At 33.8% G+C, this 24,751-nt stretch overlaps 2 protein-coding genes across 5 annotated transcripts; both read right to left on the reverse strand.

Annotated features, from left to right (window-relative positions):
* Window positions 1-5,077: 5,077 nt before the first annotated feature.
* On the reverse strand, window positions 5,078-8,192 carry LOC139898219 (putative receptor-like protein kinase At5g39000). 4 transcript variants are annotated; one of them, XM_071880949.1, is made up of 5 exons: window positions 8,036-8,192; window positions 6,838-7,778; window positions 6,478-6,735; window positions 5,355-5,487; window positions 5,078-5,216 (listed from the first exon to the last, which is right to left on the reverse strand). In XM_071880949.1, exons 1-3 carry the CDS (start codon window positions 8,043-8,045, stop codon window positions 6,721-6,723), a joined length of 966 nt encoding a protein of 321 aa, XP_071737050.1. In that variant the 5' UTR covers window positions 8,046-8,192; the 3' UTR covers window positions 5,078-5,216; window positions 5,355-5,487; window positions 6,478-6,720. The 4 variants fall into 4 exon arrangements, with proteins under 4 accessions (XP_071737050.1, XP_071737048.1, XP_071737047.1 ...); XM_071880947.1 differs by having other exon boundaries at window positions 5,078-5,213; window positions 6,478-7,778; XM_071880946.1 differs by having other exon boundaries at window positions 6,478-7,778.
* A 15,077-nt stretch (window positions 8,193-23,269) lies between these two features.
* LOC139901782 (uncharacterized) lies at window positions 23,270-23,731 on the reverse strand. The gene has a single exon (XM_071884459.1). The coding sequence runs from the start codon at window positions 23,729-23,731 to the stop codon at window positions 23,270-23,272; it is 462 nt and encodes a 153-aa protein (XP_071740560.1).
* Between the last annotated feature and the right edge of the window lie 1,020 nt (window positions 23,732-24,751).

Here is a 24,751-nt window from a genome sequence, read left to right on the forward strand (position 1 = left end):
ACATCCTTCCTTAACAACTTAACCATTGTTAACTACAATATCTGTTTCAACCCAATGAATTCCATTTCATAATAAAACAAGTGTATTAATCAATTACATAATTGATTTTACATTTTCAATTTCGATATACTCGAAACCTTCCAGAAAACATCATCTGTACCTTGTAAGGTTCACAAAAATTCCACGAGCATCAACATTCTTCACCGAGGAATATCAACAAGAATAAATAATGAAGTATTGATTTCACTAGTGAAAAACTCCGCAAAGATTATGTAATCTTTAATGTTTTAGAGATTAATCATTTCTAAGTCAAGCCGAAAATCAAATGAGCTTAATATGATATTAACTCATCAAATCTGTATTACATCTGAAGAAAATATACATACATATATTTTCATAAAGACGGTAATAAAAATTCTTTTGTACAAAATATTACTTGTGAAATCTTTAACGGGTAGGTAATTCTCGGGAAATATTTAAGTTCACAATTAATATGTTACACTGTACATTCTTCAACTTTGATTCAAAAATTATTAACTATGCTCACAGCGATATACAATCGTTTCCATACAAATTCAATTACATATTCTGATATTGACGGATTAGAATCCAAGTCAAGATTTAACGGGTGACATCATTCTTAGATCTCTACATCTTTCAAAGCTATACTTTGACTTCAAAAATGTGAAAGATCCTTTAGCATTGTTATTACTGAAAATAACCTTGCAATTCCTTTCCAAAAGTATCCAGTATTATCAACCGTTCAACCAGTCAACGACGACCTTTCAGACTTGTAACTTTGGCATATACGTTTTTGTTACTGGGGAACCTTTCATGTTCCACCACATTAGCAGTAAATTTACCAACAACTTCATTGATCTTTGACCTTCCGAAAAATCCTTATACTCATTGAAACCGTATCATGTACTCATCCACATCTTGTAACGGCAATTGACATACCAACTATCAGGAATTAGCAATCAGTATTTTGAAATCTTGTAGCACGTCTACGCCAACAGTTATATGTGTACATATAACGTCTACCTCTCGGACTTACATACTTTGAATGTGAAGTTTCCAAAAAACACCCCAAACTACGAAACTAGTTCTCCGAATTTTGGAAAAATGTTGATGAAGCAGCAAAAACTGTAAACGACCTTAACAGTCAAAAGTTTGATGATAAAGAATAGTATGGTGGTAAAGCTGAGAAAAAGAGAAAGTTTGGAACTGGAAAACGGATTGAGCAAAGTATGAAAGAGGCTGTGGATAAATCACAAGGACGAAACCTGTCTTCAAAGAATCCAAATGATTCAGTATCTGTTGAAGCCATTAACGAATACCTTGCTTCCGAATCTAAACCCTTGCGGACAATATTCTTCATCATCCTCTGATATTAGAAATTCTAAGATATCATCGTATCTTTCATTATAAATATCCTCCATATTTTTGGAGATAATTTCATAATCATTCTTATCGAAAATCAATTTTCTCTTTACGATATCTGTGTTACACCATAAAAGAAACTATTTTAGTTTATAAATTCTGAAACTTTCAAGTTTAAAATATAAATGTTTTGAAGTAATGTTGGGAATTGAAGCATGAGTTAATATAATATAATGACACTTGATCAACGTGATTATATTACAGTAAGTCATGCTGAGTTTCTAATGGAACGTGATAAAGGTTCACATATCATACCCTCATCATGAACCATGTTACATAACTCTTTCATTCTATATAATCTCTAAAAATATCAAGAAAATATTTTCTTAATGATTCGGTCTTTTTTGAGGTATTCTGGTAATTTGACAAGTCAGATTGTGCTATTACTATTTCTTTCTTAGAACATTAGTTATGTTCATCTGAAACTTCATACCTACGAATTCTGGACCATTATCCGCTTGACTTAAGGTCGGGAAGAGAAAACGAAAGCATGAAGCTCCGAAATATAATGGAGAATATAAAGCCCGATAACAACCCCGAAATTACAAACCGTGTACATCAATGCATATAGCAATATAAAGACACGAGAGAATGAAAAACACTATAACCCCAAGGTAATAGTAGAAGAAAATAACTTCCTCTGGTGGCAGATGAAAAAGAAGAATGAAGGATACGATAGCCAGGAAAATATCAAGAATCAGAACTGGATGAAGCATTTCACAATCTTTTGAAAGTATGAAATAAGGAAGAAGATGTAGGAGTAGTGAAAATAATGAAACGGAAGAGGTCAATTTATAGCAAAATATCGGACGCAGCAATAGAGGCAGATTACGCATTTAATCAAAGAAAATCCTAATTTCCGCAAATTCCGAAAAAAATCAAATCTTAATTAAATTATGAAGATTTTCTATTCCTTAAAATCTGGAAATCAATCGTTACTACATCAAGAGATAAGACGCATCTCTATTCTCCATTTCACTTGATTACTATAACTTCTCTCATACGCTTCGAGTAATTGGATTGTGTTATCCATATTATTCAACGGTGATAAAACTCTAATTATCAACTCATATACGTTATGAAAACATTTTTATTGTTAGCCATGACGACCTCACTCAAATTTCGGGACGAAATTTCTTTAACGGGTCGGTACTGTGATGACCCGAAAATTTTCGACCAAATTTAAACTTAATCTTATATGATTTCGATACGATAAGCAAAGTCTGTTAAACTGAATCTCAAAATTCTTGAACTATTCAATTACCTTTCGTTTATTCACGATGATGCACGAATAATTATATGTAAATAGATACATATACTATAACTTGAAAACGTAACTAAGTGTTGGGTATATGATACTGTGCATTAATCTTATTTGATTGATTACCTGATTGATATATTTAACTACGGAGTTAAAAGATTATGCCAAACGATTCAAGTAAAAGACATTTACTGAGTCTCTTAAGGATTATGATATCATTACGGGTCTCTATTGAGAGGTCCACGTTGATTTGAGAAATTATTCATTTTTAACGGTATTCGGAACAAATGATAAAGTGTTTGTTTAAATAACGTAACTTGGACACATACAATAATAAGAAATATTAACTGTTGGAATTAGATATATGAATAACCTGTGTTATGTATTTTAAAAACGTGTTTATTAAATATTGAATATATATATTTAAATATAATATTAACTTGGTCATAAAACAATCTGTTATTATATATATAATAACAAATAACGAGACGATGATTTATAGAAGTAAATGACCAAAATACTCGAAATTTTAAGATATACTTTGAGTGGTATAGTTTAGGAATAATTTAAGACTATATTTTGATAAAGGTACGAGTCGCGAAACGTAATGTACAAGTTTTCTCAACGTACGAAGGGACACTCGAAAAACCGGAACCGGGACATAAGTCGAGTGATGACGTACGACTTATCGGAACAAAAATTACAAGTCAACTATGCATGTGAATTTAATATAATATATAATTAATTATTTAAATTAAATATATTATATATATTATATTAAATTATGTCGACAAACAAAATTACAAAAAATATGTGAGCTGGATCTGACGGCCATGCGATCGCATGGCAAATAGGCATAAAACCCATGCGATCGCATGGGCATCAGAATCAGGCCACATCTATAAATTCGAGCGATTTCATTTCATTTCAGCACACATATCTACTATCTATCTCTGTATTATTATTATTTATATTATTATTATTATTATTATTATTATTATTATTATTATTATTATTATTATTATTATTATTATTATTAAGATTAATATTATTATTAATATTATTAATTAGTATTATACATAAAATACTACGACGAGGTTATGAGCGTGTCACTTTCAAAATGGTTTTCAAGCGGGATAGAGCTAAGAAAATTATGGGTTATTGCCAAGGAGGTTATGGGTAATGTTCGGGGGTATATTTGTGAGTCAAACCTAGTGTTTATCATCTCTGTTGCGTCTACTTACTTTTCTGAAATATTGTATCACAATATTGATACGTTGAGATCTACGATTATTTGGTAATCCGAGTTTCGGTCACATTACGATGAACAACTTTATGTGCTGCTAAGGTGAGTTTCATAAGATCCCTTTTACTCTCTACATTTTTGGGCTGAGAATATATGCAAATGCTTTATTAACCGATATACAATATTTATATGCGTGAAATTCATTTGCTCCCTTTTTAATTACTTTTGCAATCTATATTTTTGGGCTGAGAATACATGCACTTTATTTTAAACGCAATGGATACAAGTACATACTAAATTCTACACTGAGTTTGAACCGAAAATCCCTTAGCTTTGGTAACTGTTAACTGCCAGTTATAAGAACTGGTGGGCGCGAGTAGTAGTATATGGATCCATAGGGCTTGATATCCCCGTCCGAGCTAGAGCACTAGCCTTTTAACGGACGTATGCTATTTGAGAAGCATACACGTTGGTTTGCGTGTATTATTAAGATGATTATACAAAGGGTATAAATTATATATACGTTAAGTTTAGTTACCAGGGTGCTCAATTTCGTAGAATATTTTGATAAACGTTTCTGGATGAAACAACTGAAATCTTGTTATCCACTTTTATATGCAGATTATGCGAAACACTAAAACTATGAACTCACCAACCTTTGTGTTGACACTTGTTAGCATGTTTATTCTCAGGTTCCCTAGAAGTCTTCCGCTGTTTGCTTATATGATAGACAAGCTATGTGCATGGAATCTTACATGGCATATTTTTCAAGAAAACGTTGCATTCACCAATTCATCACCATGTACCTTATTTAGACTGCATTGTCAATGGAAGTACTATTGTAAACTATTATATAAGGTGATTGTTTATATGTAGAAATCATCAGATGTCGAAAACCTTTGATTTAATATTCATTTATGGTGTGCCTTTTCAAAAGAATGCAATGTTTATAAAACGTATCATATAGAGGTCAAATACCTCGCAATGAAATCAATGAATGACGTATTCGGCCAAATGGATTTGGAGCGATCGTCACAATTTTCCTGAAACTTGCAATAAAGAAAACATAAATTGATGTTATGTTTTAGATGTAAATGGGAGTATGTGAAAAGGCAATTAGTTTTACCGAGTCAACCAATATAAGAGAGGTCTTAATAAATTGCATATATGCAGGTTGATTCCTTTTATGTAAGAAAAACAGACCATTAGCCGCTCCTAGTGCTATTTTGAGTCGTGCAACCCAAGAAAGTGATGTTTTACCTTCTTCTGAATAGGAAAAACATATACATACATTAAGTCACTAGGATTCAAAGCCATAGTCATATTAGTTCATTACATTGAATCCATTTCTTAATGGAAAAGTATGAAAAAGTCTTCACAGTTGCATACAAAAGATGATCTTACGTTTGAATAGATGACTTTCTAAACTTGGGTCTGCAATGAGCTCATAAACATTATATAGTTCTTGTTCATTCAGGCAATATCCAACGAGTTTTACAAGGTTAGGATGATTGAATTCATTAGCTTTTAGATGCAGCTGCAAACCAAAAATAAAAACTCAGGTGTAATCTTACTAATATGCAAGAATTTATGGGAAACATATTCCAATCTCATGATAGCAATAAGGAATAGATCTCTTGTAAATGTAATAGAATTATAATTCCTAATTTATAGGCTAGGTTGTTATGTACTCTACGTATATAAAGGGCCCTTTGTGAATTAACTCTTTTACCACCCAAGAAAACAAACTCACATGCAACAACAACAACAACAAAACCCAATACCACATAAGTGGTGTATGGGGAGGTGAGATGTAGACAATCCTTCCCCTATCCGAGAATAAAGACAAGTCATTTCTCCACCCAGAGTGAAAACAAACTCACATGGTTATACAAATTTCTTGTACCCCATTTTAGTTTCTTCTCATTCGGAATGAGATCGGTACGAATACAGAACCGTACCGAAACCAAAATTGTCCAAAATCAAGTACCGAATACCGTACCAAACTAAGAAAACGGTACCGGTTTGGTACCCGAACCGGTATTTCCGGTATAGTACCAAATGGAGCCGAATTTGTGCAACACTAAATTCAATTTAAGAATTGGAGAGTGTTAAGCACTGAGAGATCGCCAAACGCCTTGCATAATATTTGAGAAATAGTAATAGTGAGACTAAGTCTTACACTGACTCTCTGCCCCAATTGATAGTGGTATATTTAGTACTCTTTGATAGATTGATCATATAGTGCTCTTAATCGGTAGCATAATAACACCATCAGGGTATAATAAATAATATGTATTCGAACTACTTAACGGCTTAACGCATAATTAGATAATGTTCTAGTATAAGATATTTCCACCAAATAAATAACTTATGCACTCACCCTACATCAAGGGCCCTTTGTGAATAAAGATGATCAAGCATATTAATAATATACAGAAAATGTAAGAATTTCTATGATTCTGTTAACAAAAAAAATTTTTACATCAATATTTCTTAGTTCGAAAAAGGTAAGTATTCAAATTACCTGTGATGTTCCATAAATAAGCTTCTTCGTAACATGTATCACCAAACCAACACCTTTTTCTGTTGGGGCATACGTATTCCTATCTACCCAACCTCCATAACTGGTCTCAGTTAGCTTATACTGAAAAATAATGTGTGGCTCTTTCCAAATCGGTGTATTTAAAAACTATTAGATTTTGATCGTTAGATTTCTGATCATGCTGAGTAAAAATTTCAACGTTTCTTCCTCCTGCTGTAACCATCATCAACTCAGCCTTGCCTGTGAAGAAATTTCTAAGTCTGTTAATGACATTGACTTTATCACCAACAGAATCAGTGGTATTTCTTTCTGCAATAGAATGGAATCGAGTTTAAAAACAACCTCAGCCATCGTAGGGCGTTGTTTTGGTTGATTATGCAAACAACGTCCTGCTATGCTTGCAAACTCCTCCATGGATTTTTTTGAGATTTGTCCGTTCAATCTAGGGTCAATTATCTGATTGAGTTTTCCATCTTTTATCTGGTCTTGAATCCATACTGCTAAACTCCATTGCTCTTCGCCAATGCTTCGATCTATTGCTTTCCTACCTGACAAGACCTCAAATAGGACAACCCCAAAGGCATAAACATCGGATTTTCTTGTCAGTTGTCCACTGAGAAAATAAGATGGATCCATACATCCAAATGTCCCTTTGACTATTGTGCTCACAAAAGTTTGTGTCTGGTTTATTGGTCCAACTGTGGCTAACCCAAAGTCTGAAATTTTAGCAGCAAAAGTTCCATCCAACAAAATATTGGAGGTCTTCACATCGCGATGTATCACACCGTGCTGAGTTGATGTACCTGTGTGAAGGTAATCTAACCCACGAGCCGCACCTATACATATTTTTAATCTTTGTAACCAAGATAGATCTGTACCAGTTTTGTGGAGGTGATCTTGAAGGTTCCCATTGGGCATAAACTCATAGGCTAAAACCATCTCGTTTTCTTCACTGCAATAACCGATTAGTGACACAAGATTAGCATGTCGCAGCTTGGAAAGAATCTCAATTTCAGCCTCAAATTCATGGGCTCCTTGGGTAGATGTAGTTTGCAAGCGTTTTAATGCAACTTGGTCTAGTAAACCAATTTTGCTGATACATTTATACACATTACCAAAACCTCCTCGCCCAATAACTAATGCCTCATCAAAGTTGTTGGTGGCTGACAGAATCTCAGCAAGTGTGAAACGTTGACAGGTTTGCTCGGGCAGTATGATTGAGGAGTTTGTATCTGCAGCCACCGTATGTTGAGGTAACATCATCGGCAAAATCTTCCGAGCAGCTGTTCAATAGATTCAAAGTTGGTGGTCAATGGGTATACTTAGGATTTGCTAGTTGGCAGGCAATGACAAAGTCTTTTTAGAAAGAGTTAAGGGTACATGGAAAGATAGAAAAGTCAACGGAGTTTCATATCTACTACTTTCTAGTAAAATAAATAACTCTTATATTTCTATTCTTAATTTTAATATTAAATTTCACGGATGTTACCTTATTGTTTGTAGGCGGATGAGTAAAAATGTAAAATGCGAATGGCCATACTTGTTTTCATTTGTTACGAGTAACAATCGTTGATTTTTTCCGTTAAATTTCCTTCACGTGCAGGTTAATTTCTCATCTCCCATCTACCTTTCCTTAATCTTTCACCCACCTGTTTACAATCTCTTTTTCTTTGCTCTTCTTCGTCCCCCTTCTTAAATTCACTCTGTTCATAATTGAATGAATCTGTTGAGTTATTATAGAGATTTCATATCGACACTGAATTAAGATTACGAAGTGAAAATTCAGTAATCTATCAGTTGCACTGTATATGCATCAAGTAAAAGCAGCCATATAAATGAGTGTTCATCTAGCTGTCACTATCCTATCTACCCAAGATACCATTACCAACAACCTACATTTGCTTCGAAAGTTCAAATCCTTTCACATTCATTATCAGCTACATTAGGCATTGCAATTATGTAAATTTGTTACTTTAACAACACGATTCCAGTATCCAAAGGCACCCCAAGCACGGGATTTCGCCGACGTCCACCGCCTTAGAAACCCTAACCACCGTACACTTATGCGGCTGACATCACCAACAGATTTTTTAACTCTCTCGATTTCGGATCCACAAAACTCTCTCGTTTAATCACCTGTAAAATGTATGATTTTAGGGTTTGGAAGTATCGGTTTGGATCAACAAACAAATAATGGCGACACCGATGGCTGAAGACCAAGCTTTTGAGAAGTTTAGCATGATGATATGATCTTTCTAGGATATGAATCGTAGAAGATTTAAGTACGCCTTGAATAGCACAAACAAGAAATGCAATCAAAGGAGATACTCGAATTCGTATTGATAATCGAACAATGCTAAAATGATTACAATACAATACAAGAGAATTGAGAGAAAGGAAAATGAAATGTGTAAACACGCACACAACAATTCATAAGCTAATCAACAAAAGAACCCTAGCACTACTATTTATACTATAGTGGGAGAAGGGTAAAGTAGTCATGTGCCTGGCACATGACGTAGGAAATGATACATGACAATCCCCTCTTTTTCAAAACATGCTTGGGGACAAGCATGTGCAGCGTTAATGTCCATAAAAACACACAAAAACCTTCCAAGATCAAAAACGAACGTGCTGTCAACAATAATCACAGGCTTTCCTCGATCAAAAACGAATGTGTGATTGGCCACAATAGAGTCAGTTCTCCTTGAAAAGATTATGAACTTCAAGAATCTCCTTGGAGATGAAATCACAGCAGTAGTGATGTCAAGGGACTTCATAGCAGTAGTGAGTTTGAACCCGATTAAACCACGAAAAGATCTTCCTCGATCAAACACAAACGAGCTGCTAACAAGCGTCACATGTTTTCCCCGGTCAAAAACAACTGCAGCATCAACCATAATCATGTCCGGACGATCTCCGTAATGGTAGCTCTCAGTAAAAATAATACATTTGACGTAATAGCATGCTACCAAACTATTGTATGTATGACTGTGTTTAGTCTTCCATTTAGGCCACAAATAAAACTCTAACGTATTCTTGATTCGCTCTTCACAACCCCGCATCCCAAAAATTTTGCTCAATGGTACTAGCTGTCTGCGATTGATGAAATGAATTTCCCGCGTGAAGTCGCAAGAACTATTAGTCTTCGTTGTTTCCTTGAGAAAGGTGTGAAGCTTCATTCGCTGTTGCTTGACCCAACAAGTATAAGCATGCTCATTTCGCACGTCAACTTTTTTGACATTTACATTTTCAATTTCAGCATCTATAATTGTCAGTTGAGCCTTGATGTCGCCCTTTCGATGTGAGCTCAAAGGAAAAACAATAGCATGGCATTTAGGTTCAACAAGAATTGCATCCACACATTGGAACGGTGTAATTGGCTCATGCGTAGAACGTTTTATATCCTCAACCATTTCATCATCACACAATTCAGACTCTTCTTTTAGCGCATGCGGGAAAACGTCATCAACGATTTCAGTGTCAACCGTAACCAACTCATCATTCCCAGTGTCTACCACACCCGACTCATCATTTCCAGTGATTACCGTAATTGACTCATCATTTGCATCCACAACAATATTGTCCGGAAAGATTAAAGCGTTGATTGGCGGTCCACCTTCCACGAACTGATTCTTATTCTCAAGAAGCGTATTAAGAACAACTTTTTTGGCTCGTTGTGGTGTATCTCGTAATTCCAATCGGTGACCCTTGTAACTGAATAACATTTTGGGTACGTCAAACTTCCATATTGTGTCTCCTAAGGTCTCTAACCATTGGAGCCCTAGTACCATGTCACAACCACTAAGGGGTACGATGATCATTGAACTCGTGAAAGTTTGTCCATTGAGTTTCCACTCAAATTCATCACATGCACTAGTTGTCACAATTGTGTTGCTTCCAGGTACGATTACTTTCATTGAGTCAACCGAATTAAGTCGACAACCAAATCGTTTTGCCATGTTCAAGTCTAGAAAATTGTGAGTGCTATTTACATCAACCATTATATGCACCACTTGTTGTTGAACACGACCGTTAACTCTCATTGTTTGGAATGCACTAGATCCCCGTAAGGCATTCAAAGAAAGTTGGGGAATGACTTCATTGTTGGCATTCTGTTTATCCATCACCATTTTGTCTTCATGGATTGCTTCATCAACACGAGTTTGCATTATACAATCAGTGCGCGGTAATATTTCAATTGTAACGCGTCGTCCACTACATTTATGTCCAGGCGTGTACACTTTATCACAATGAAGGCACAAGTATTTCGCCAATCTGTCATCCAACTCTTCTTGTGTAATCTGCCTCTTATTCTGACAATTTTCACTAGTCATTTGAGCGCTAAGTTGCAGTGTACTTACTGAAGTCATCATATTAGGTAACGGAGATATATCCTTTATGGGTTGGACACTCAAGCATGATGTTGAGATAGGAAGATTTGTTATATCTTGCTGTGCAACCGATGCACTCCTTCTTTTACATACCTCGTTCATATCTTCTTCTAATTTAGCCAAGCAATACGCATCACGAAGGGTATTAGGTTTGAACCTGTTAACATTGTTTCTAATATCCGGTTGCAACCCTGAAATGAAGGTAAACATGACGTGTGATGCTGGAAAATTCTTCTTTTTTACCCATACATCAAATTTGTCACAATACTCTCTAACCGTTCCCACTTGTGTGGGTGGACTAATATTCATGGCCATCACGCGTTGAGTAAGTTCGTCTATTGATCTTTTTAAAGCATCCATTGCTATGTTCTCATTATTGAACGTCGTATCAATATTTGTATAACCCTCGTGCTCGTTGGCAATTCGTGTCAATAACTTCCATGGGCAGGTTACCGTCTCAAAAATTGCAATTCGATTAATCTGATCCCAACACTAATTTCTGAAATCAGCTAAAAAGGTAATTTGTCCACTTATTTGAAGCCCACCTAAAATTACTTCAGTTGTTCGTTAACTAAGTCCACTAAAACTAAAGGTATAATTCTGTTAGGCCCAAAGTTCCATGGAGTTTTTAAACCCGCAATTAATTTGATGGCCCACTCTAAATGATTATAAGCCCATGTAATGAATACAATTAAACACCACAATACAACTCCTGGTACTTCACGTGGCCACAAAAAGGTACAGGTCACTTTGTTTTTTTTTTTTTTCACCTACACCATCGAGTCATCTTCATTACTCTCCAACAGGGCCGGTCCCGAGAATTTGAGTGCCCTGAGCGAGGCGAAAAAAAGGCCCTAGTGAACAATATAAACTATTTAAAAAAACGCAGTGAGCTTGTAAGGATTTATATTTATATTTGGATCGGGAAAAGTCAAGCATTTGTGTAAGGATTTATTTTAAAAAAAAAAAGGCCCTAGTGAGCTTGTAGCCTGTGATCCAACCTCAAAACACTTAAAAATCATGTACGTAACAGTGTTGTAGAGCTTTGATTACCCAAAAGAGCATATCAGATCAAACATAAATTATAATAATTATTGTAAAAGTGTACTTATATGTATGTGGTAGTAAGTAGAGGTTTATACCGCTGATTTCAAGCTTATTGGACACCAAATAGCTTAACAGGAGTAGACCTAATGATACAAGCATGAAGATAACCCACATCCAGGCTAACAAATATATATTTATACAATACGTATACTCTTAACATAAATAAATATCATTGAGTTGAAGAAATTGGGATTGGTTAGCGTGAATTTAATTGCTTTAGTTTGCCTCAAATTAAAGCCACGAAAATAAATATGAATGTAGATAGATAAGTGAAGAGAAAAGGTGATACAGTAATATATGAGTTTCATTCCCACATCGGTGACCATATAATGTTTTCAGTGGTATTTAATCATTAGTCTGATGGCATTTTGATAATATTACAATGTTGGGCTAGAGTGCTTAAGATCTTAGCCTATTTCAAAGCATGGGCTATTACGTTGTTTGGAAAAAATAGTCAGGGCTGTTGTTGGGCTTTAGATTATTTTGGGCCCCTACCTGTGCAAATGTACAACTTGTACTACCTCAGGGCCGGGCCTGCTCTCCAGTATCATAAAAAAAACTATGAATTGATCATGAACTTGCAAGTAGCAGGAATAGAACATGAAAATTGATCACATGTACGTTCTCTTTTACCAACTTGTAATTTCTCCTCTTTTTCTTCACACAAACAATTATCAAGAACCCTAAAAGATGAAGTCAATCATGTAACAATGGCGAACGTAGTCAACCGTGTAACACAAATATGGAGCGTACGCCTGACTTCCTGCAACAAATCTTCAACCCAGGAAAACAGTTAGAACTCCGGTGCGACGGTGAACGGCGGACGGTGGCGGTGATATTGTAAAATTCGTCAAAAACTGCTATTGAAGCTACAAAAATGATCGGAACTGTAATCTAAACTTCCGATTAACATAAAACAAACACTAATCGAGCTAAAAACACTGCAATTGACTGATTTAAGGAATTTTTGTTCGAAACCCTTAGAACACCAATTTCGAGCAAAACTTGATCAGATTACGAATTAAACCGCGAAATTTGGTAGAATTGATCACTAAGCATCCGCGGATCTTTCTGTAATCATAAAACTGATCTGTAATCACCAATTAATCTTGCCGCCGATTCTTCTTTTTTTTTTTTTTGATTTCTTATGAACAAAGTCTATTTTTTTTATGATATGAAACCCTAGGAATCGAAACTTGAAATCTGATACCAATTGATATGATCTTTCTAGGATATGAATCGTAGAAGATCTAAGTATGCCTTGAATCGCACAAACAAGAAATGCAATCAAAGGAGATACTCGAATTCGTATTGATAATCGAACAATGCTCAAATGATTACAATACAATACAAGAGAATTGAGAGAGAAAGGGAAAGAAAATGTGTAAACACACACACAACAATTCATAAGCTAATCAACAAAAGAACCCTAGCACTACTATTTATACTATAGTGGGAGAAGGGTAAAGTAGTCATGTGCCTGGCACACGACGTAGGAAATGATACATGACACATGATCATAACAAACACAATTGGGAAATTAATTTCTTCCATTTCTCACTCAATTGTATGAATTGATTCATAATACATAAACCGACTTATGAGCCTTAATTACTTAATGGGAAAATTGTTTCAAAATGCATAGAACTTTCACCAAATTCCTATTGTATAGAACTTTCACCAAATTGTTTCAAAATGAATAGAACTTTCACCAAATTCTTATCGTATGCACCCAACTTTCAACTCTTCTATTGTATGTATCTAACTTTATAAATTAAACTGTTGTATATATTTAACCAGCTATAAGAGGTTGACTTCAGGTCACTCCAGTTTCAAAATTACATTATTAGTCCCTTATATTTATCAGATATTGCATTTTTTATTGTTTATAAATAAAATTACATCATTTGTCCTCACATATATCTTTTTCTTTCATTTTCAAATATTCATGATCAACACATAATAAAACAGTGTCAATAAGTTCTTTTAAAAAACGCACTTTCAGTTTTAACAACCCTTAACTATTCAACCTTAAATTCATCATTCATGCTTAGTACAAACATCTTTCGTGAAGGACACTGGATACTTGTGATTTTTAAGGTTTTATATTTGTCAAGGACACTTGTGATGAGTTAGTTTTTAACCTATTTTATGTCTTTGACAGCAACCCTAAACCATGAATAATAAACATCAAACTAGAGATTTAGATGTTTTTAGATAAGTGATCATTCATGAAAGATGTTTGTAATGATGTAACAAATGCTCGAGAGTCACTTATATCATCTGAAAATCACAGAATCGTTCTAATTGATTCGTTGACTTTTGTTGACCAAATGAAGAACCTCATATCTAGAAATTTTTCGTTGTGTTTTAGATCGATTGAAGGTTCAACTAGCTCGAACAAGTGATAACGAACACGTATTTGATCTTAGAACTCGTTGTTGATCATCATTTGATGACTTTCATTTTTATGAAAACGAACTGATGTGAAAAACGAATAAGAATTAGTGGATGCTACTTATCTTGATGATGATATTGCGATTGCTACAATTTCTGGTGGATCTGAGATAACAAAAAAAGGAAGATATCAAGCTTTACAAATGGAACGTTTAACAAAAGGTAATTCAAACTAATTATTGTATAGTTTCAGATCTTGTTTTTTGCATCTCTATTCTTCAATGGTCATGGTGCAAGCTGTAATAAAATGGAAGTAACAAGCGTGACTTTGTTTATTGATATTTTTTTGTCCATTGTACGTTCATTGTATGAACTTTTATTTATATATTTATATATATATATATATATATATATATATATATATATATATATATATATATATATATATATATATATATATAGAAGTTTTTTGGTACACACCGATTCCTTGTTTTAATTAATGGAAGGTTTTAATTTCATTGTTTTGGTTAGAATTGGATTATGGTTGGTAGGATGAAATAAGACTTAACGAAAAAAATTAACAAACGTTAAGTCTAGGGACCAACCACGAACTTTTTTCACATATTAACCTGTTACATTCTTTACAAGTTACTTAATACATACAATAGAGTAATTAAAATACTTGAATGCATACAATAGGAGATTTGAAAGTTGAATACATACAATAGAAATTTAGTGAGAGTCGAATTCATTTTCAAACAATTTTCTCTTACCTAATTTAATGACCTAAAAGAAACATAACAAACTATTTACAATATGTACACAAACAGTCCCTGTTCTATGTACATTTATCCAAATGGCCAACTTGTAGTTGACTTTGTTTGACCCTCTTGACTTGTCTTTATACTCCCCTCAAGTTGTGAGCTACGAATTTCAGCAACTCCCAATAACGAATGTCTCATCAACACTTTACCGAAACCTCCTTGCCCAATAACGAATGTCTCATCAAAGTTGTTGGTTGCAGAATGAATCTCAGCAAGTGTGAAACGTTGACATGTTTGGTCAGGTAATATCATTGGCTATATTTCATGAGCTTCCTAGGTGCTGGTCATGGGGTATATTTTGGATCGGCTAGCCGGCTGGTATTGATAGTATCATCTCTTCAGCTAATAAATCGTATTCAATTATTCAATTTTTGTTTCTAAAAATAAAAATTATGTCTTTATAATGTTGTCTTGTTCAATTATTAAGGTTACCAAAGTTATGTGTGTCTTATATGAAAAATGATACGCCTAAAACACGTGTTTAAAATAAATGTGTTGCAAACAAATCTGGTGATACTCCTACGAATGAACAAATATATATGTTGTTAGTAAAAAATGGATACTGGATAGCAGCAGCAACAACAACAACAACAACAACAATAACAACTCAATACCACAAGAGTGGTGTATGAAGGAGGTGAGATGTAGACAATCCTTCCTCTATCCGAGAATAAAAACAAGTCATTTTTCACCCAGAATGAAAATTTTTTCAAAAGTAGAGAAAGTCATCCCTCTCTCTATTCAACGGATAAAGAGATTGCTTTCGAGTAAATCTCCGGCCAATAAGTAGAAAATTTTTATAAAAAAAAATAGTGAATTAAAATTAAAATTAAAATTAAATTTGAGACGCTATGAAAATAGTAGAATCAAATTTTCATGAATTTTAAATCCTGTCTGAAATTCAATCTAGGCTATAAACGGCAGTCAAGACACCAATAAATCAATGATCGCTGTTGACTCAAAAATAGAGCCATTCAAAAATACTTTGATATTAAGGACTTGTGTAAGTGCTTTGATAGTGTGTTATAGATCTAACTTGTTTTGAAAATCTGTTATCAACTATTATGCCAACTGGCTTTCAACGAAAGTATCGTGGTTGAACTTGGGGTATGCAAGTAACACGCACTCATAGATCTCAATATACCATTAGACGGCCGCGGAGAGAATATTGTACAATCTTATAGATAGATGACTAGTATAGTTCAAACATAGTCTTTTTCGATAAGTCACAAAAAATGTATCACATGATCACATCCAAATATATATATTTATTTCAGAAAAAATATCATGGTTGGTCCCCAAAGTTTGTACCAAAAATCAGATTGAGACCTAAAGTTTAAATCAATCATGTTTGATCCCAAGTTTTAAGCATAGTACACGTTTGGTCCCAGAATTAAACGAGCGTTAAAACCATCTAGTTAACCTTATCACGTGAAAAAAACATGAGTGTTTTTTTGTCTTTTCGCTTACAACAAATTAGGTAACCCTAATTTTTTTAATCTTCAAACACGTTCATTAATCATATTAAAATCCACCAACCGTAATTTCTTTAATCTTCATATCTTTTCACTTCTATCAAATCTAAATCTTCATATCGTCGGAACCAACCAAACCCATATTTTACAAATTAGGTTCAATGGGTATTTTTTAAAACGTCAACAGCAGCATCTGGGAATTATACATATGGAAATCAACAAATTACGTCAAATACACATACAATTGTTATATCCTCTTCAATTCTCTCACCCCAAACGCAATCGGTGATTGTTGGCAAAAACCACAATCATCATCGAAACGATGTTGAAAAAGAGAAATTTTGATACCATACATGAAAGCTCGATGTTAAAATCTTTAGATCTGAAAAGGTAACTTGAAACGACACAACTTCGAGTCGCCGAAAAACGTAACATTGAGTTGCTGTAATTTTGCTGGAATTTGGGTTTGATATCTAGGTTCTAACAAAAAAATGGTTTTTATTTTTTGTCGTGATTTTGAATCCGCCGAAATTTTGAAGAAGATATCACAACTATGAAAACCATATTTAGACTAATTGATGCTAATCTTTTTAAACACTCGAAGCAAACATGAGAAAAGGTTCGGTGATATATTTAGTAGTATGTAGAAACACAAATACTATCCAACACAGGTTAAATTTTGGATCTGGACTTCAATTCGTTGTAATGGATTTGATTGTTTAAATATAGGTGTATATATAATTTTATTTTAAGAATTTGTATGTTTTTGTTGATGATGGTGTTTTGTTTAGAGGTAGTTGATGAGTGGTTGTGTTTGGTGATGAAGGTGTTTTTTAAGGTGAAGATGTTCTTAAACATGTTGAAGCAAATTGACTAATCTGACTGAATTTGACGAAAATACCCTCACATTTTAATCATGTGTTCATCATGTGCTAATCATGTGTTTAACCTGACTAGTAGATACTAACGATCGTTAAAACCTAGGACCATTCATGTATTATGTTTAAAACTTGGAACCAACCTTGATTGATTTAAACTTTAGGTCCCAATCTGATTTTTAGTACAAACTTTGGGGACCAACCATGATATTTGAAAAGAAGAATTATATATTATTTAGTATATTTAGGAGTCAACTATATTAATTAGTTCCTTCAAGATAGCACTCATGCAAGACCTGCGAGATTTCTTCCATTGATGGGCGCTGTTCTTGATACCGTCGAAGACAATTTGAAATGAGTTTCGCCAACTTGAATGCTCCCTTTGGAGGATGATGGTTATCTAGAAGTTGCGAATCCATGATCATTCCCAGATTTTCTCTTTCTGACAGCAATGGAGTAGCCAAATTCACCAAATTTTGTTTTCCGTAATGTCTCTTCTCATCATATACCGGAAGCCCTGTTAGTATTTCTAGCAGTACCACCCCAAAAGAATATATTTCGCTCTTTATGCCAAATCCTGCCATATTTGTTCTTCCTGCCAAAGGAAGTTGGCAAGGATATAAATAATAAAACAAGGGCATATACATGTGTCCCCTTGCCAAGTACCATGTAACAAATTGGTTGCAATGTAACTTTCAAACAGTAGAAAAGGATTAGATCAGTAACATTTCATAGTACATTCCAAAAGTAATTGGAGCAGATACACCTTAAAAGAAAAACTTACCAACTTTTACGGAATGAGAGTTTGGTAAATAAAAACCATCAAACTTGTCAGCTTTGTAACGACACCACTCAGGTGAGGCATAAACTGTCGTATCTTTACTTAAATCGTATGAGCCGACAGTAAAGAATGAATCTTCTTCTACCACTTCAGAGTCGGAAAGTGTAGCATTATTTTCCTGATACATGTAAATAGAGGAAACATAAACTTATGTGATGTTTCAGATGTAAAATGGGAGTATGTAAGAAGGAAATCGGTTTTACCGAGTCCACCAAAATAAGAAAGGTTTTAAATTGCATATACGCTGGTTGCTTCTTTTGATGTAATAAAGACATACCTTGAGCCGCTCCTAATGCTATTTTCAGTCGTGCAACCCAGGAAAGTGACGTTTTACCTTCTTCTGCAAAACACATACAAATATTAAATTCAAAGCCATCCTAATTGTGAAAGGTACTCGAGAACAATTTGTTAGAAAAAGAGAAACTAGTGCAGATGAACAAAGGCGAATCAATTATCACTCAATAACAGTGCTAAAATTGTAGCACTTACAATCGGTTCAACTAGTAAATATAATCCAAAGCTCAACCAAAATTGGAGAAGAAAAATAACAAGAACACGCTCAGTATTGTAGATTGGATTGATTATAAAAGATGGGTGTTAACCCTAATCAAAAGTATCGGCTGAAAAAGATGAAAAAAACACCACGATGAAGAGAAGAGGAGCGTATGTCTTTTTTGTGTGTTGCCCTAAACACTCAGCTGCACTCCACTTTAAATACATCAGATGGGCTGCAATAAGACAAGGAGATGGGCTGGACAGCAACTAAAGCCCAACAGCAACAAATGGACCCAAAAAGACCCAGCAAACAGCAACAAGTTTAAGCAGCCCAAAATACAAAGCCTGCAAAACACTAATCATATAATGAGTAAAGAGCAAAAGATTTCAGGCTTAAGATTGACAATTTTAACATCCCCCCTCAATCTAAGCCTGAAATAAGTCCATGAGACCAAGTTTATCACATAAAAAGGAATGTTGACCAATACCCAACCCTTTAGTAAAGATGTCAGCTATTTGATTTTGAGATTCAATATTGACAATGTTAAGAACTCCAGAGTTACATTTATTCCTCACAATATGTAAATCAATTTCAAAGTGTTTTGTTCTTTCATGGAAAACAGGGTTGGCTGCTATTTGAATAACGGACCTATTGTCACAATAAAGATCAATTGGTAAGAGGATTTTGACTTTGAGATCATTTAGAATTTTTAAAATCCACAATAGTTCACATGTAACAGAAGCCATAGCCCTATATTCAGATTCTGTGGAGGATCTGGATACAGTGCTTTGTTTCTTGCTTTTCCAAGAAACTAAGGATCCACAAAAAAATACAGAGTAACCAGTAATGGATTTTCTAGAGGTCAGACACTTACCCAGTCAGCATCAACATAGGCAGAGAGAGAGGTAGTGTCAGATTTGGAGATGACAATACCTTTACCTGGAGAGCCTTTTAAGTATCTCAGAAGTCTTAATGAAATCTTGAGATGAGATTGTAAGGGGTCGTGCATGAACTGACTAAGGCATTGAACAATGAAAGATATGTCTGGTCTTGTCATGGTAAGATATATAAGTTTCCCAATTAATTGTTGGTATTTGGTAACATCAGTAAGCCTTTTGTCTTTATCAGTGGGGTCAGAATTAATCACAAGGTTGGACTCAAGAAGGGCACCAACAGGTTTACTTCCCACCAAACCAAATTCATCAAGCAATTCAACACAATACTTTCTTTGAGATAAACATATACCATTTTCAGTTTTTAAAACTTTAATTCCAAGAAAGTACTTTAATTCACCAAGGTCTTTGATATGAAACTTAGTTTTCAAGAAATTTTTAACTTTACAAACCTCATTTTCATCATTTCCAGTCACAATCATATCATCAACATAGACTAAGACAGCCAAAAACACAGAATCCGATTCCTTAACATATAAAGAATAGTCATTCATACTTTGCACAAAACCATGTTCCTTTAAGGTCATAGACAATATTTCATTCCATTGCCTAGGGGCTTGTTTTAGGCCATAGAGAGATTTAACTAACTTGCATACTTTGGTTTCATTAGCAGAATAATAGCCTTGGGGTAATTCCATATAGACATCTTCAACAAGATCACCATATAAAAAAGCATTGTTAACATCTAGTTGGTATAATTTCCAGTCATTCTTAACAGCTAAGGTTAACAAGCATCTCACAGTTACCATTTTAGCCACAGGAGAGAAAGTCTCATCATAGTCTAGACCCTCCCTTTGACTGTACCCCTTGGCAACAAGTCTGGCCTTATACCTATCAATTTCACCTGTGGACTTATATTTTATCTTATATATCCATTTGCATCCAACAGGTTTCCTTCCAATAGGTAGGTCAGTAAGAACCCATGTGTTATTTTCTAATAATGCTTTCATTTCATCATTCATGGCATTAATCCAATTAGGGTCTTTAATGGCTTGGTCATAAGAGGTGGGCTCTATGCTTTTGTCTAGGCTAGACACAAAACAATAGTTTTCTTTGCTAAGACCTTGCCCTCAACCACATAGTCACTAAGTTTTCTAGGAAGGGCAGTTTGCCTACTTGATCTTCTAAGGGTGGCAGGCTCATCATTTGTAGGTTCAGAATGATTTTCATTTGAGGTACCCTCAGGGAGATCATTAACATGACCATCATCCTCATTAGGGTTACTGTGACTACCTCCACTCCCTGTTGGGACACAAGGAGTGTCTGCCATTACAGTAGGCCCCACAGGATGACTTCTCCCTTCATCATAGGGATTTTCAGAAATATTGGTGTCATTTTAGACAGAAAAAAGATCAAAGAAGCTGAGTTGATCAGCAAACTCATTTTTAAGATTGTTTGGTTTTGAATTTTTAAAAGGAAAAATATTTTCAAAAAACTTGACATCTCTAGAAAATACAATTTTTTTTGTTTTCAAGACTCCATAATTTATAGCCCTTTTTGTTGGAGTCAAAACCAACTAAAACACATTTTTCAGACCTTGGTTTGAATTTGTCAGACTCATCTAAGACTTTTGAAAAAACAAGACATCTAAAGTTTCTGATGTGGGAGAGAGATGGTTCTGAACAGTATATTTTTTGAAAAGGAGACAAGCCTGCAAGCACCTTAGATGGAATCATGTTGATCAGATAAGTGGCAGTTAAAATGCATTCAGTCCATAGATATAAGGGAATCCCCCCTTGAAACATAAGAGACCTAGCCACATTTAAGAGGTGTCTATGTTTCCTTTCTACCAACCCATTATGTTGTGGTGTGTGGGCTATAGTGGTTTGATGAACAATACCTTTTTCATTTGTAAAGTTTTTCATTTGACTGTTTAAGAATTCAGTCCCATTATCAGTTCTAATCACTTTGATTCTTTTCTCAAATTGATTTAATAAAAGATTTGCATAGTTAAGAAAGTTTTCAAAAACTTCATCTTTTGAATTAAGCAGATAAACCCACACAGCCCTTGTGTAGTCATCAACAATGGTCAAGAAATATTTATACCCTTCCCTGCTGGTAACCCGATATGGGCCCCATAAATCCATGTGTATTAGTTCACCTAGTTCTTTTGTGACATGGTCACTTAAAGGAAAATGTTCTCTAATTTGTTTGGCTTTTAGGCAGGTTTCACAAGGAAGGTCATCAACATTCTTATCCAGGTTAAGTCTGTGTTTAAGAATGTTGAGGACAGGACTAGAAGGGTGCCCAAGTCTGTTATGCCATAAAAGGACAGGATCAAAATTGCAAGCATACACAGAATTGCACATAAGAGGATCACCTTTCAAGTAATCAAATACATATAAGCCACCATTCACACTACCAGTCCCCAGGTAGTTCTTGTTTTCAAATCCTGAATATAGCAGTTAAAGGCATCAAAACCAACAAACATTTTATTTTCTTTAACCAGTTTGTGGACAGACAATAGACTCACACAATAACCAGGGACAATTAACACATCAGTTAACAAAATGTCTTTGTTTAATCTTAGGTTTCCAATTTTCTTTACTTTAGCTTTAGTACCATTGGGGTGAGACATTGTAAATTTAAATCAGACACATCAACAATGTTGTCTAGACCATGTTCAGAAGCAGTCATGTGTTGACTAGCACCAGAGTCTATAATCCACCCTTGACTTCTGTTTAGCCCAGAATTAAAGTTAAAAAACTTGTGAAAGTTGTTATTGAAGAACACATTGTTATTCATTATAGTGCCTGACATGTTTGAGACAGATTCTGTGGCTTGAGGACCTTTATCATTAAGCATTCTTAAAAGTTTCATCATTTGCTCATTACTTAATATCATAGGAACAGAATTAGAAGCATTAGTAGCACCAGAGTTAGAAGAGGAACTAGTGGAGCCAGATAATGAATCAGAAGCAGCACAACTAGATACATAAGTGGTGGACTTACTTGTAGGTCCATTGACAGGTTTCTTATAATTAGTGGGGTATCCAACAATTTCATAACATCTATCAATGGTGTGCCCTAGTTTATTGCACTTTGTACATTTAAGATTTGGGTTAGGACCCCTATTAAACCCTCTTCCTCTTCCAAAACTACCATTATTATTATTTCTGTTTGTCCAAGAATTGCTTTTGGTTTGAGCAATAAAAGCAGAATTTTGAGATTTAGATGACCCAAACCCAGAAACCCCCCCTGTGTGACTCTTCCCTTGACAGAATAGCATATGCGGACTTAACATCAGGTAAAGGGTCTCTAAGCAAAAGATTACTTCTGGTTGACATGTAAGTGTCATCTAATCCCATTAAAAATTGCATCAATTTTAAGACTTTGTTATGTCTTTGAAATTCAGGAGCGGCAGCACAAGTACAGGTAGGTAACTTAACCATTTCATCATATTGTTTCCATCATGTGTTAAGTTTATGATAATATTCAGACAGACTACTACCACTTTGTTTAACAGAGCTGATTTTTTGATGTAAATTAAATGTTATAGAGCCATCAACTTTATCATAGGTTTCCTTAAGTTCAGTCCAAATAGTAGAAGCAGTGGCAGAAAATATTTGACCAGAGTATAATTCTTCAGATATAGAACTTAGCAACCAAGATAGCACAACAGAATTACACCTATCCCACTGAGCAACAAGAACATCATTATCAGTATTTTTTCTACATGATCCATCAACAAACCCTACTTTGTTTTTAGTGGATAAAGCAAGTAACATAGCTCTACTCCAAACATTGTAGTTTTCAGTCCCTTTTAGCTTAATGGATATTAGGGGTGTATTGGTTGTGTCACTAGCTTGCAAATAAAGAGGGTCACCAAAGTCTATCTTACTAATCAATGTAATAGCAGTTTGATCACCCATGGTGTGACGACCCAGAAATTTCCGACCAAATTTAAAACTTAAATTCTTATATGATTTCGACACGATAAGCAAAGTCTGTATTGTTGAGTCTCAAAAATTTTGGAACTCTGTTTATATATTAAATTAACCATTGACTATACCCGACGATTCATGAACAATTATTTATAAATAAATATGTATATATATATACATGTAAATACATGTAATAAGTTGAAATTATAAATATAATTTAAAACATTAGAATTAAAAACGTAAAATAAGATATCAAATAGTTAAGTGTAATTTAAGACGAATCTATATATAAATATATAGGATTCCCATGTATAATTATCATATGTATATATATAATATAATTTATAAAAAATAAAGAATCCATAAAAGTTATTATATAATATATTATTATTATTAAATATTACATAATTGTTAATATATTATTAACAAGTTAAAATATAGTTGTTATAGTAACATTATTATTACTTTCATCATTATTGTTAAGACTAATATTAATAATAATAAATAATCTCAGTATTAGTTATATTATTATAGATAAGATATGGATATGAAATTTAATGCATTTAATTAGACATCTCTACTAATATTATTATTATTACTTTCATTAATATTATTATAATAAGTACTTAATATTAAAAACAGGGTTATTATTATTATTATGTATAATACATAATTATGAAATTTGATACAATTGATTTGTTATATTATTATTAGTATTATTGTTATCAATAATCATATCATAATTAGTAGTAAAATTACAAAAAGATTAAATTATTATTAAAGAATATTTATTATTACTATTACCTTTATCAATATTAGTATTTTTAATATCATTATTATAGTTATTATTATTAGAAAATAACACAATCTATTATTAATATCATTAATATTGGTACTTCCATAATTAATAATCTTAGTATTACAAATCAGTATTTTTAATTATTACTAATTATTATCATTATTATTATTATTAATGTATAATTACTTAATTATTAAAAATTAATAGTA

Source organism: Rutidosis leptorrhynchoides, chromosome 3, assembly GCF_046630445.1.
Source record: "Rutidosis leptorrhynchoides isolate AG116_Rl617_1_P2 chromosome 3, CSIRO_AGI_Rlap_v1, whole genome shotgun sequence".
In the NCBI taxonomy this organism is placed as follows: Eukaryota; Viridiplantae; Streptophyta; class Magnoliopsida; order Asterales; family Asteraceae; genus Rutidosis; species Rutidosis leptorrhynchoides.